Source organism: Rattus norvegicus, chromosome 2 (assembly GCF_021556685.1).
Source record: "Rattus norvegicus strain SHRSP/BbbUtx chromosome 2, alternate assembly SHRSP_T2T, whole genome shotgun sequence".
NCBI lineage: Eukaryota > Metazoa > Chordata > Mammalia > Rodentia > Muridae > Rattus > Rattus norvegicus.
The window spans coordinates 211,755,468-211,768,381 of NC_141535.1; the positions used below are offsets into that span (position 1 = coordinate 211,755,468).

General features: G+C 45.8%; 1 protein-coding gene across 5 annotated transcripts in view; it reads right to left on the reverse strand.

The window, feature by feature from the left end:
• Positions 1 to 12,914, reverse strand: part of Slc44a3 (solute carrier family 44, member 3) — a 76,175-nt gene that overhangs the window by 17,543 nt on the left and 45,718 nt on the right. For 3 of the 5 annotated variants that reach the window (NM_001439428.1, NM_001013914.1, XM_087620497.1), the window contains 1 exon segment: positions 9,688 to 9,771. In NM_001439428.1, coding sequence (NP_001426357.1) covers positions 9,688 to 9,771 — 84 coding nt within the window. 5 annotated transcript variants of the gene reach the window in all.

Genomic DNA, 12,914 nt, shown 5'->3' on the forward strand with positions numbered 1-12,914 from the left:
TTGCGCTTGCTAGGCAAGTGCTCTACCACTGAGCTAAATCTCCAGCCCAACCCCTCAGTAATTGTCAAAGCCAAATAAAATAACCATGGTCTGAATCTCACTTCTTTGTAAGCTAATCGGGAATAAGTTTAAATCGGCTTGTATGAGTTACATGAGGGCAAAGAGAGAATCCATCTACCCCTTTTACTAACCTTCTCCCAGCTTTTAACCCTGCAATGTGGAACGTGGAGGGAAGAGCTTCCCAATATGACCCGAATGTCTTGGAGCAGAAGGTGTGTGGTCAGGTCTTTCTTCACCTGCAGAAGGAAACCCCGCTAGGCTAAGGGACAAGGGAGCAGACCCGGTGGGATCTAACCAGTGGTTTCGGTTACTATTGTCTTAGCAAAAGAAGCATAGGTAAGAGCCTGCCTTCCATGACCACCTTTAGGGCTTTGGTTTATCTAGGAAGGAGGAAGTTGCATAGATGTGTTTTTTAAATGAGCTGGTAAGCTACTGTTCACAAATTTGGACACATAAGACCATGTAGTGTGGCTTTGTAAAAGAATCCATTTCCTAGAGAGGGCCCACAGAGCCATGAAGACAAACCGATGTTTTTTTTCCCAAAGGCAACCTGTGTTAACTGATACCTGGGATCACCTGAAACCTTGCACCCTCCCAAAACAGTGATTCACCTTCCTGCACGTCTAATAAAACCAGAACTCAACGTCAGACATGATACACTGTTCCTCACACCTCTGAGTTTTGGTCTTTGATCAGAGATGAAGCTCAGGTGGTGGGAGTCTTGTGGGATTCCAGCATGGATTACTGACAGCCAGATCACAACTTTTATTTCTTAATCATTGTGACTCACCCCATCTCTTATTTGTTCTTAAGAGTGTGTTCTCCAGCCTTGGGCAAACCACTTCCGTCTCAATGTCTGAGACAGAGATAACTGGAGGGAGTGCTGGGGAACGCACCCACAGTGGATGCCTTTCTCCTTCCTCAAAGGCAGGAAAGGGAGGGTTGGTAAGGACTTTGGAGGAGTCTCAAGGAGACTCTGATGGTCGGTTTTTCCACCCCAAGAAAAAGACCCGACATGGAGATATATGAAGAAATCTACTTCCTATCAAAAAGAAGATTAGATTTGTGATAGGAGCTGCTTAGTTGTTTAATTCCATTTTCCAAGTCAAACGGATTTGGGAGACATCAGCAATCTAATCTTTACATTTCTTTAGTATTGTTGGATTGCAGAATGCTCCTCTTGCACTCTGAGCACCCTTTTTTTAATCCTGACCTATGAACACAGGAGCTCTGTCTTTTGATGCAAAGAATCAAGGCGCCTGCCACAGACACAGAGCTGTTTCAAGGAAGCATGTAGGAGATCAGTATGTGGCTGCTAGATCCTTCCCATTCAACACTGCCACAGCATGTCCTTATTCATGAGGAAATAGGGATTTGCTGACTCCAGTGGTAGTTTTCATAGATCAACATTTAAAACCCAAGGGTTCTCATCTGCTATTCCCAGCATATCTAAGACATGTTTTGACAGGAAGGTAAGAGCATACGTTGGTGGCTTTGTGTTATACATGAAGCTCACAATTAAGAAATGACAGCCCCTTCGATAGGGTGATGGTTTTTAGACTTGTGTTTCTAGAAGCAGTCCTAGTTACTCTTGTTAGGCCATGTCACCAACCTTCCTGAAAAAATGGGAAACAAGAAGGCTTGATGGAGAAGAGACAGGGTCAGACAAGCCTGTCTCCTAGAACTGATGGCTGGCTGGGCCTATTTTCTCAATCAACAGGCATAGTCATACTCTGTCCTGAGCTCGGGTTTGGATGTAAGTACTGGACCTGGAGTTGGGGGAAACATCAGTCTGCTTTGGGTTGTGAGAAGCGAAAGTGCTACTCTGAACATTATTAATTCTGCTCTCCTAATGAGTGAGGAATTCGGTGCTAGTGCCTGGGTCTGGGGACCAGAAAAACGGCTTAGGTGAAACCCCCCCCATGGGTACTGATATCCCTCAACTGAGGGGATTAGATAAACAACCTCATGAACTCAGCAGTCTTCCGAGTACCACAGGATACAACCAAGAGCTTACAACCAGGAGTTCTCACACACTCAGCCATGGGTCAGTGATGGTAACGTTAATGGCTTCTGTTTTATCTCTGTGTTATCCATAGAGCTAAGAATATTACAAAAGTGCTTTCGTCAACTGTCATAACCCTGAGAAACAGGCACTTTAACCATCAACTTCTCTGGCACACTGACTTCCTGTATTTGGTGATTTGGTAAGCAAAAGTCACTGAATCCTCCCTGTCCCTCACTGAATAACAAAGCCAGACAAATCTGGGTGACCCCTATTCCAGGATTCAAACTCGTATTTTCACTAGTTCTCTGAGGTCTTTCCTTCCACAGGTTATGTTCTCAGGGTCCTAGCCCTCAGCCATCAGTAGATACCGTCTCTCTGTTATAGCCAAGAACATTTATGGAACATGTAAGGAGAAGCAGACGGCACACTTAAATATTGGTGTATTGGCTTAATCATCCTTCCTGTCTGTGAGGTAGCCATTGGGACTTTTGTTTTATATTTGAGAAGACAGAAGCTAACAGGGTGAAGGGTCCTCAAACTCAATTCTTATTCTCATCCATTGCTGGGGAAATGGAAATGTGGATTCAGGTCCCAAGAGGGGTGAGGGACAAGGAAGAGAGAATGCTGGTAGTTGGGGGCACCCGTCTTCCAGAGGGATGGAGAGGAGAGGTAGGAGGGGCGTGGAGCAGAAAGCTGTGAATCTCATCCTATCATTATAGGGAGATCCTGGCCCTCCGAGGACCAAACATCCTGACCCTTCTGCCCTAGCAGCACAAATCTGTCTTCCATGTTGCCCCTGTGAAGGGTCAATGTGCATATAGTTCTGATCACCTCACACTGGATAATGGGACACACTTACCCACCCTCTGCCTCTCAGCAAAGTATAGAAGGCAGGAGAAGACACAGGATAGAGATGAGGGATGGAAGTACTCTGCCCACCTCGTACCCTTGGATGAGGCACTGAGTTCTCTGTCCTACAGATTTTGTTGTAATGAAGGAAAGGTGTCTCCTGATGTCTGAATTGCTGGGGGACCTAGCCTGTGGAAGGAGTTCTCCAGGACTGGTAAAAACCCATGTTTGAATCACGGAGCCAGAGTCACCCAGATTCTCCTGGTTTTGTTGTTTAATGGTCAAGAATCTCCTTTCGGAGAATAAGTCATTTCTCCTTGGGGAAGAGGCAGACTTCAAGGGTCAGGGTGCCTGATGGGGAGCAGAGCATTGGCTTGCCCAGCCCTCTCCTGGCTCTCTTGGAGGGGTGTGCCCTGCTGTTACAGAAACTGAACTCTCATCTCCAGCTTCCGCTCTCTGGGTATAAGACCTGTGAGACAGTGGCTTGGTGCCTGTGATGTAGGGTGAACCATTGACAAGCAGTTTATGGGATACTTTCCCCATGAACCAGCTGGTCTGGTGTTCGAGGTGGTGTTTTCAGGCTCCAACTCTTGTGTCTCTCAACAGTAGTGAACATTTGACAAGGAAGAAGGAAGGCCTATTGTGTTTCCAAAGCTCAAGAGGCAATTTGCTTTCCTTTTGTCTAAGTCCTTAGAGTTTAAATGTTATCATCTGTTCGGAAGAGAATCATAACAGTTCACCCCGCGAGGGCTGATGGGTGAGGCCCACTGTGGTTAATACAGGTGAAGTAAGAGTGCTTAGCATAGCATCTATAAGAAACCAATACACAGCAGGCATCCTTGGCTCTGGGGGTAGCACGCTTGGGAGGAAATCAGAGTCATTTATGCGGACTTGCTTGGCTGGGTCCCTCTGTATCACTCCACCTCCCTCCCTGACAGTGCTGCAGTCCTTCATTTAATAAATCTCAATTGTTTCTTCCTCAAAGTAGAATCTCAAGTTGGGAAGGACTTCAAGGAGTTCCCCAGGACTGGTAAAAACTCACATTTGAATCATGGAGCCAATGTCACCCACATTTTCCTGGTTTTATTTAATGGTCCAAGGTGGCAGCTGTTTCCTGAGCCTTTCCCCTAGAACTGAGGGTGTACCAAGGTCCACTTAGAGAAAGGCACCCTGGGGCCTCACCCTCTTAAGCCCTGACACTTGCAGTGTGCTCACAGCAGGTGCGAGCTGGTCTGGAACCAGCACACAAAGCCCTACCCACTCAGCTGCAGATCCTGAGCTGCACACCGGGATGCACAAGGATTCAGTTCCTCTTCTTCCAGACAATCCGGGGCCTCTGACAAAGAGGAGCCTTAATTCCTTTCTATCTAAAGCAGGGGTGATAACATTTGTCTCGAGACAGCTGCAAGCGGGGGATTATCACTGACTATATACAAGCCTTCATGCGAACTGTCAATATGGTCGCACATGTGCTTTCCCCTCCAGACCGAGCACACAGGAGGCACCTCCCTAGAGCTCTCACAACAGCTGGCTGCCCAAGGATAGCTCTGAGGCAGCCGGCAGGGGAAGCAGGAAGCCTGAGCCACCTCCGCCTTACAAAGAAAGGCTGCCTGGATGCTCTATGACCAGAGTTACTATTAGGGTCACATTGCTTTCTCTTAGGCCTCTTTCCATCATTCACAGCATCTATTGAAAGATGTTTCCCGCTGTTCAATGTATCCTTCCCCTGAGATGCATGTGTTGCTCCAGAAAAGGGGAAGAAGTGTCAGTGGAGATCTGCCACCCTTGGCTTGTGATGACCCAAAACCTGATATGGGGATGTCATGGGTGGAGAGAAAGGCAGACATTGAGGTGGCACTCACTGCACAGACCAGGGACAGAGGCTTTAAGATTTCGAAAAGTCAAGTTGACTATAAAAGCTTGGAAGACAGGCCAACTTTATGTTTATTGATAAAGTGACTGGAAGGCAGACAGGGAGGGAAGAGTGGATAGGAGGAGGGAGGGGAGTAGCAAGCTCTACTCAGCACTGTCTGAACTTTTCTGACAAACCTGTTGGTTGCTCAGGAAGGGCAGAGCTGCCCCATGCTTTCATGCAAATGCCAGGAAGCAACAGTTTTTGCACTGGCTTAGCTTGTATCCAGATGGATGGCAAAGGAAGGGAGACTGCACACTTGACAGTCAGTCTGCTACAGAGTACGCTAGTGCACCTGTCCCCTCCTCGGGGAGACACACTTGTCTTCCTGTGTGATCACCTATAGAGAGACAAGACAGGTACAGTGCCGGGCACACTAGTACTCGCCCACTTCTAAGGCTGCCCATAATGGCTACTGTCTGTCCCGAGTGCCACTCTTGGTCATATATGGTGTTTTTCATAATCCAGACGCACTCCTGGCAGAAACCCTCTCTAAGTAGACCCAGAGATGTAGCTTTGTTTAGTTCTCAGATATGCTGGAGAGCCCCTCACCCCAAGATTCCAAATGTCCAGCACAAAGATGTTCACGACCCCAGGGTCAGCCTTGCCGTGGATTAAGAAGCATTTGGAGATGGGGGTGGGGTGGGGGGAACCATGCTGACTTGGAACCCAGGAAAATAGTCAGTTCCTAATCTGGGTTCACAGGCACCTGACAGAGTGGGGTGGCATCTCCGGTCTGAGCTAGGTATCCCAACAAGGGTCAGGAGGCTCTCTATGGATGAGGGAGTTACTTAACCGAACCCTTTCAACCCACAGACTCTCCTGAGGCTGGGTGGCCAGCTCAAGTTACACAAAGCAGGAAGGGGCAGAGGCAGACAGCTGCAGGACAGAGCAAGGCTAAGGAGCTGCCCTTTGCTGGGAGACTGGACGCTTTCAAACAGTTTGGGCATCACCCGGAAGCTCACTTTCCACACCCACTCCCACTCCTGCTGGAAGAAAAAAATAGAAGAGGAAAACTGCTTAAAACAACAACGAGTAAAAATTTAAAAAAAGTCAGAACCAGATACCCAACAAAGGCTGTACGTGGACCCCTGGAACTGGACAACACTGGTGATGTCTCTCCCAATTTGTATCCTCTCAGCTCTCTGCCGACCTAGGGGCCCAGACTTAGAGAGTTGCCAGGCACCACCCCGATAGTTAGATGCCACAATAGACGAGAGAAAGCAAAGTAACACACGAGTGGTGGTTCATAAAAAGCAAAACAAGCAAACAAAAAAACCCAACAACTCTCCCCCACCCCCCACACATGTTTTAAACAATGGGATCTACTTTACTTGTTGGTTAAAAAGCCCTTCCTTGTACACAAGAATAAAAATCTAATGAAATTTTGTAACTTTCCTCTAAAATTTGAAAAAAAAAAACTATTCTAGCATGTTTTCAAATTAAGAAGCATCTGTGGAAGTGCTGTGGACCCCCAGTGTACTTGGACTTAAAGGGGCAGTGATCTAAATAAGGGGGGCGGGGGCAGATGCTCCGTGTGGGAGTGGGAGGCATTCCCATAATAAATTGGGTGAGGACAGTAAGAAACAGAAGGCAGGCTTTCTGGCTGAGTGGTTAGCAGCCCGGATCCCTGGGGAAGAGTTGAGCTGGGTCCCTGGAAGGTGTTGGTAAGGGAGCAGGAAGCCTCTGGGCTTTGTTGCCATCCCAACTGAGATGAACTGGCCTCTGGGACCAGAAGCCTGGACCACACTGACTTGCCTGAGGAGGACAGGAGGTGGAGTGGGCCACCCAGACAGCGTAATAGCTCAAGTGGTGGTTCTGGGACTGTGGCTAGAAAACCTCCCAGTGGTAAATCTTGGTTGTGGAGGCCAAATGACTCCTAGTTCTGACACTGACTGTGGGCCTTATTCAATGGGCCTCATCTCCATACTCTATGCCATTCAGGATCAATCGGCAGTTGGTGCCAATAGCCTGCCGTCAACATTATCACTGTTTTATTAGCTGGTGATACCCACAGATACTTGATTTACCAAGTTGTCCTTCTCTGAGCATCTGCAATTTTTAAAAAAAAATTCTTACCATTACATACATGTCTCATGCATGTGTTTCTTTCTGCTACATATCCACATGGTTCCCCTATTATGTCCAGGCTCAAATGGTTGCACACAACATACGTGAATAAATGACTTTTGCACAGATGAATGTGCGAGGCGACACAACTGCCTCACACACATTTGGTATTTAGGAAGCAGAGAGAAGTAAATGACAAAAGATGAGTTCTACAAATGAAGCACCATGAGGCCTTAGGCTGGGTGTCTACAGAAGGCAGACACTCTACCTGCCCCGGGTCCCCAGTCTTAGTGAAGACGGGTGAGGCTTAGGAAGGAGCGATGAGTCACAGCGGCCTCCCTCGGAACTGCAGGGAGAGCATCTGGGTGCTGAGCAGGACAGATGCATTTGATCCTCTTCCAGCTTCCCGAACCTCCTCCCCATCAAGCAGAGTAAAGAAAACAGGCTTTGGCTGTTTCTGTATCTGATTTCCAGGCACAGAGATGCCCACGCTTCTCCCTGCCCCCATCATAGCCTAGCCCAATGGGATTAGACTATCTCGCAGTCTAATCTAAATTCATTTCTTCACTTTGAACTCACTTTCCTTTGTTATGGCCAGATGAGACTGACAGCCCATTTTATCATCGTTATCTCCCCGACTCCCCACTCCCCTCCTCCCTCTCTTCTAGCTCTTGTGTAACTCAGACCAGCCTTGAACTTTGAGCAGCTGAGTCTAGCCTTGAATTCCCCGATCCTCCATCCTCCCACCTCCATCTCCACAGTGCTGGGACCACGGGGTAGCCCCCGCCCCTGCCCCCCGGTGTAGGCAGTGCTGGGAATGGGCTGCATAAGCTAGGCTAGCCCTCTATCAGCTCAGCCTCCTCTGTGCCCCTTCTCCTTGGTATATTATGATCTCTGTGCCATAGGTAAGAACTCCTCTGCCCAAACCCATGGTTACTGACAGGATTTGGGTCTGTGCTCCAGTTTGAGATATATATATATATATATATATATATATATATATATATATATATATATATATATATACATATACACATATATACACATATATATATTATTTATAGTGGGAATATATATATTATTTATAGTGGGAATATATATATTATTTATAGTGGAAATATATATATGTGTATATATATATATATAGTGAGAGAGCTTCCTTTTTTTTTTTTTATAAGATTGCCCTTTCCCATTAACTATGGCAGTGTCTGTATTACTCTTTTTGAGTGTCGATGTTCTGTTTTTATTTCCCTCTGTAGCTCTGTCTCCTGTGTCACATGATGGCTAATCTTCACTACCCCTGCCTTCCTTCCTAAGCGTTTAACTCACTCTCATAAAGCCATTTAGGTCCTTCCAAACCCTTCTCTCCCGTCAAGACTCACTTCCATTTTTTCTTTCTGTTCCATTCCTCCCCCTTCAACTCCTCTTTCCCAACCTCCTACTCCCAACGGTTCTGATGCAACGAAGCCATGACAGTCAGTGGAGGCCATGGCTTACAGCACAGACCCTGAGGTCGGAATCTCAGAGAGCCACTCCTGCTTGTCCCACTGACTCAGAGCTGAGCAAGACCAGCTTTACCCTTATGACCCGGTACAACCACTTCCACTGTGGATCTGACGAGAGGCTATCTTATCTTATATCAGTGGGCCACGCATCTCAAAGCCTTTATGCCATCACCCAGTGTTCAGATTCATCCACACAGCTTTGGGGAGAGGCCTGGCATTTTAGTCCTTGAGTATATCCACCAGGCATGGCTTGACTTGCTGTGTGCCCCACCTTTCTGAAAAGGACGGCATTGTCTTATTGCATTTTATATATAGTGGCTTGTGGTATTTAGGTCCAAATGCATTCTAAAGCATACACCCAGATTCAGACTTAAAAATAGAACAGGGCTTTAAAAAAAAAAAAAAGAATGCCACACTTTCCCTGTATAATGAAAGGTATTCTAAATACCACTTATAAGACATCAAACATAGATGGCCTAATTAGCCCCTTTACTTCTGGTGGAGCATCTGTTAGGAAGAGAGATCCTTGTGCACACTGAAATCATAAAACAGCCTGCTGTCTTACAAAAGGCACAGCTTTGTGTAAATGTGACTAAGGGTTATTAAATGCTCCTAAATGAGCTACAGAAAAATAAAACATCTACTTAAGTCTCCACCAACTTGAAAGATTTTTAAAGAGAATATTTGTAGCTTGAAGGGAAGGGCTGGTAAACGATAGAAAAACTGGAAATAATCTTCCTTGTTTAGAAGAATTGTGGTTCCCGAGACACTGACATTTGCTCTTGTGTGACAGATATTCTTTATGCTCAAATGTCAAAAGGCTTGTGCCCCTTTTTTTATTTTAGAAAAAAAAAGTAATTTGTTCAGAATTTGACAAGCTGTTGTAGTATCCTACAGTTTCAAGGTAAGGTGGGGGTCTGTAAACCACAGCCCTAGGGAGGGGATTCACTCAGTCTAACAGACTCCTTCTGTGCCTTCCTCAGGCTGCAGTTAAGAATGGCGTCTACAACATTAAATGAGTGGAAAAGGCAAAAGAAAACTATTTCTTGGCATGAGGAATCACACGATGTTCAGATCTCAGAGTCTATCAATAAAGTTTTATTGAAACGCAGCCATGTGCGTTTCTTCACATTTTGTCTGTGACTAAATGATAGCAGCATTGAGTGGACTTGACACACTGCTTGACTGAAAAGCTGAAATAATTATACACTCTGCCTTGAAAAATCAGCCGATCTAAGCAATAGAAGCCACCCTCAGACCCCCGGGGGAAAAAAGGAACTTACCTGATTGAGATGGTATGGATAATTGGTGAGACACCAAAGCCCACAGTAGCTGCATCTGAATTCACCTCTTGGCCAAGCACTGTGCTGCTGAGATCAGGTAGGTCCAGGCCACAAGTCATATAGGGAGATGACAGAGAGAGAGAGAGAGAGAGAGAGAGAGAGAGAGAGAGAGAGAGAGAGAGTAAGCAGCTTGTCCGATGTAAGGGCTGTTTCCATTTGTGGGTCTATGTACGGGTGAGTGTGTGTGTGTGTGTGTGTGTGTGTGTATGTGTGTGTGTGTGTGTGCGCGTGTGTGTGTGTGTGTTGGGGGGTATCGGTGGTGGGGTGCAGGGTGGGGGTATGGGTGGTAGGGTGCAGGGTGGGGTGGGGTGGGGTGGAGTAGGGGGTTTCTAGAGCATTTCTCCCTCTTATGCAAGCAACTGGACTATTTGCACTTGCTGCACAGAAAGGGAAAGGGTTAACTGGTATTCAACAACAAAAGAAATTCTAATCTTTTTTCTTTTTTCTTTCTTTCTTTTTTTTTTTTTCCGGAGCTGGGGACTGAACCCAGGGCCATGCGCTCGCTAGGCAAGCGCTTTACCGCTGAGCTAAATCCCCAACCCCTAAGAAATTCCAATCTTATAGTTCTCTTTACTCTTCATCTGCCTCTAAGTGTTTTAAATGGTATAGTGTGTGTGTGTGTGCGTGTGTGTGTGTGTGTGTGTGTGTGTGTGTGTGTGTGTGTTTTCTGATAGCCTAAGCTGGCCTTAATCTTACTATGTAGCTGAGGCTAGCCTTGCACTCCTCCTGTGTCTCCTGCTTCTGCCTCCCAAATGTAGGTAATTTAGGTATGAACCACAATGCCTGCTACATTATTTTGTTTTATTTTTGAGACACAGGTGTTGTTGTATAGCCCAGACTAGTCCTGAGCTCTCATTTCTTCTGCTTAGTCTTCAGAAGACTGAGATCAGAAGCATATGCCTTCACACCTTGCACACTTTGATTTTTGAATTCAAAGTTTCCAAATTATTTATTACCAAAAGGAAATCCAAATCGTATATTGTAGATACTAGTCATGTGTCCACATAAATAATCACGTTTAACGTCGGGGAAAAGTAAATCCTATCGTGAAGTTTTCAGACTGAGTTTCAGAGGCAATCAACCTTCTGAAATCTGAGTGTGCAGCTTGAGAGTGAATTAGCTGGGGAAGGGTGGCTCTGAGTTCTGCCTACTACCTATTGTTTAAAAAAAAAAATCTCAGGTTAGAGAGCTGGCTCAGGAGGTGAAAGTGCTCAATACCACGCCCGAGTTAAATTCTTAGGACCCACAGCTCCTTTCTCCAGATGACAGACAGACAGACAGACAGTTAAATTTTGAAGATTTAAAAATAAAAACCAAGTGAACTAGCTGGGCAAGGGTCGTTTGCCAGGTCTCACCTACAGCCTGAGTTAAAACAAAACAAGCAAAACACCCATAACAGCTAACAGCTCTCAACTGGCCTACTCGGTCTTACAGACATTTTTATCCCAGTGTTAATTCAACTGGGAAAAACGACAGGTTCCAGCTTGGCAGCGAATGAGACTATTTACATAGGGGAGATCACAGGCGAGGTTGTGAGAGGCGCTGATGCTGTAGACATAGAGCAGACCCGGAAGGATGCTGTGAAGACCTGTGAGAGGTCATATTTTACCTCAGTGACATCACTGGGAGGGCGTTTGGCTGCCTTGCACACAGGACTCTGGGAAGCGATGAAGCACCCTTTAGACCTGGGTCAGCGAGACTTCATGTCTCCCACAGATTTCTCTTTGGGTTAATGGAGGCTGTTTTCCCAAAGGCCTTAAGATGCCTTGCTCAGTAAGGGACAGCAAGCTCTCAGATGTTCATTAATTTATTATTACCAATTACTAATTCACATGTTAAATAAATGAATACATGCATTATTAAATATATGTATTAGCAGCCAATAAATTAGTATACACACATGTCATAAATATATAGTAATAAAATATATATTCAGATGTGCTACATCTGTACAAAATACCTGACATGAGTGTATTTAAGATAAAAGTAAAATATGATTCTGTGCTTCTAGAAACCCTTTGCTGGGGCTGGAGAGATGGCTCAGCGGTTAAGAACACTGGCTACCCTTGCAGAGGACCCAGGTTTGATTCCCAGCACCTACATGGTGGCTCAGAACCATCTGTAACTTCAGTTCCAGAGGATCTGATGCTCTGCTGGCACATATACTCAAACAGGCTCACACACTACATATAAATAAAATAAATAAACCTTAGGAAGGAAGGAAGGAAGGAAGGAAGAAAGAAAGAAAGGAAGGAAGGAAGAAAGGAAGGACTACAGTAGCATACTTAGGTTTGCCCTGGACCAGGTAGAACTCTCTTTAAGTCTCCCAAATGTAGCCAGGCAAGACTTGAATAGGAACCACAGGAAAACAAGTCATAGTCAGCTGCTCAAGCAGTAAGGTAAGGAGGCCAGTGTGCTGTTCAACTCATTGTTCCTAATTCATACTCTAGGCTGAAATCTTGATTGTCGACTTTAAAGTATGGATAATTTAGATTTCTGTTTTTAAAAACAAAAATACAATTAACTTCGAGCCAAGCAAGCCGGCATGAATCTTCCCCATTTATTAAGGCCCTGTAACTATACCCAGAGGGCTGGAATCAGGTCGGTGAAATTCAGAGCAGGTCACAAACGCTCAAGGTGGGAACAGAGGCAGAGAAGGATTGGCATTGTGTGAGTGCAGGAAAGTTGGGGAAAGTCCAGGCCTCCCTTGTGTGGCAGCTTAGAGACGCCATGAGAACAGCTGTTTTCCTGGTGTTCTGGTTTCCACCGGCTTTCACAGCTAAATGCGCATGGAAATAAAAGCCGAGGAGGAGAAAACGCCAAGTACAAAAGCCCTACAGTTTTCTGTCCTGTGAGCTGAAATGTAGGTCAGCTTGTTCATTTCTCACTCTCAAGTGTGCATGAGTGAGCGCAATCATGTGTGTATGTGTGTGTGTGTGTGTGTGTGTATGTGTGCGCACACACACACACACACACACACACACAGTCTTCTTTCCTGGCTCACATCAATCACTTCCCATGGCATCCACTGGAAACACAGCAGGCAGGGAGTATCTTGGCATCAAAACAGAACAACTGTCATTCCTACTTCTTAACGCATCTTACTTACAAACAAGCCCGAGGAAGAGTCACAAGCATTAGCAGAAATTGCTCTACCGGATTCAAGC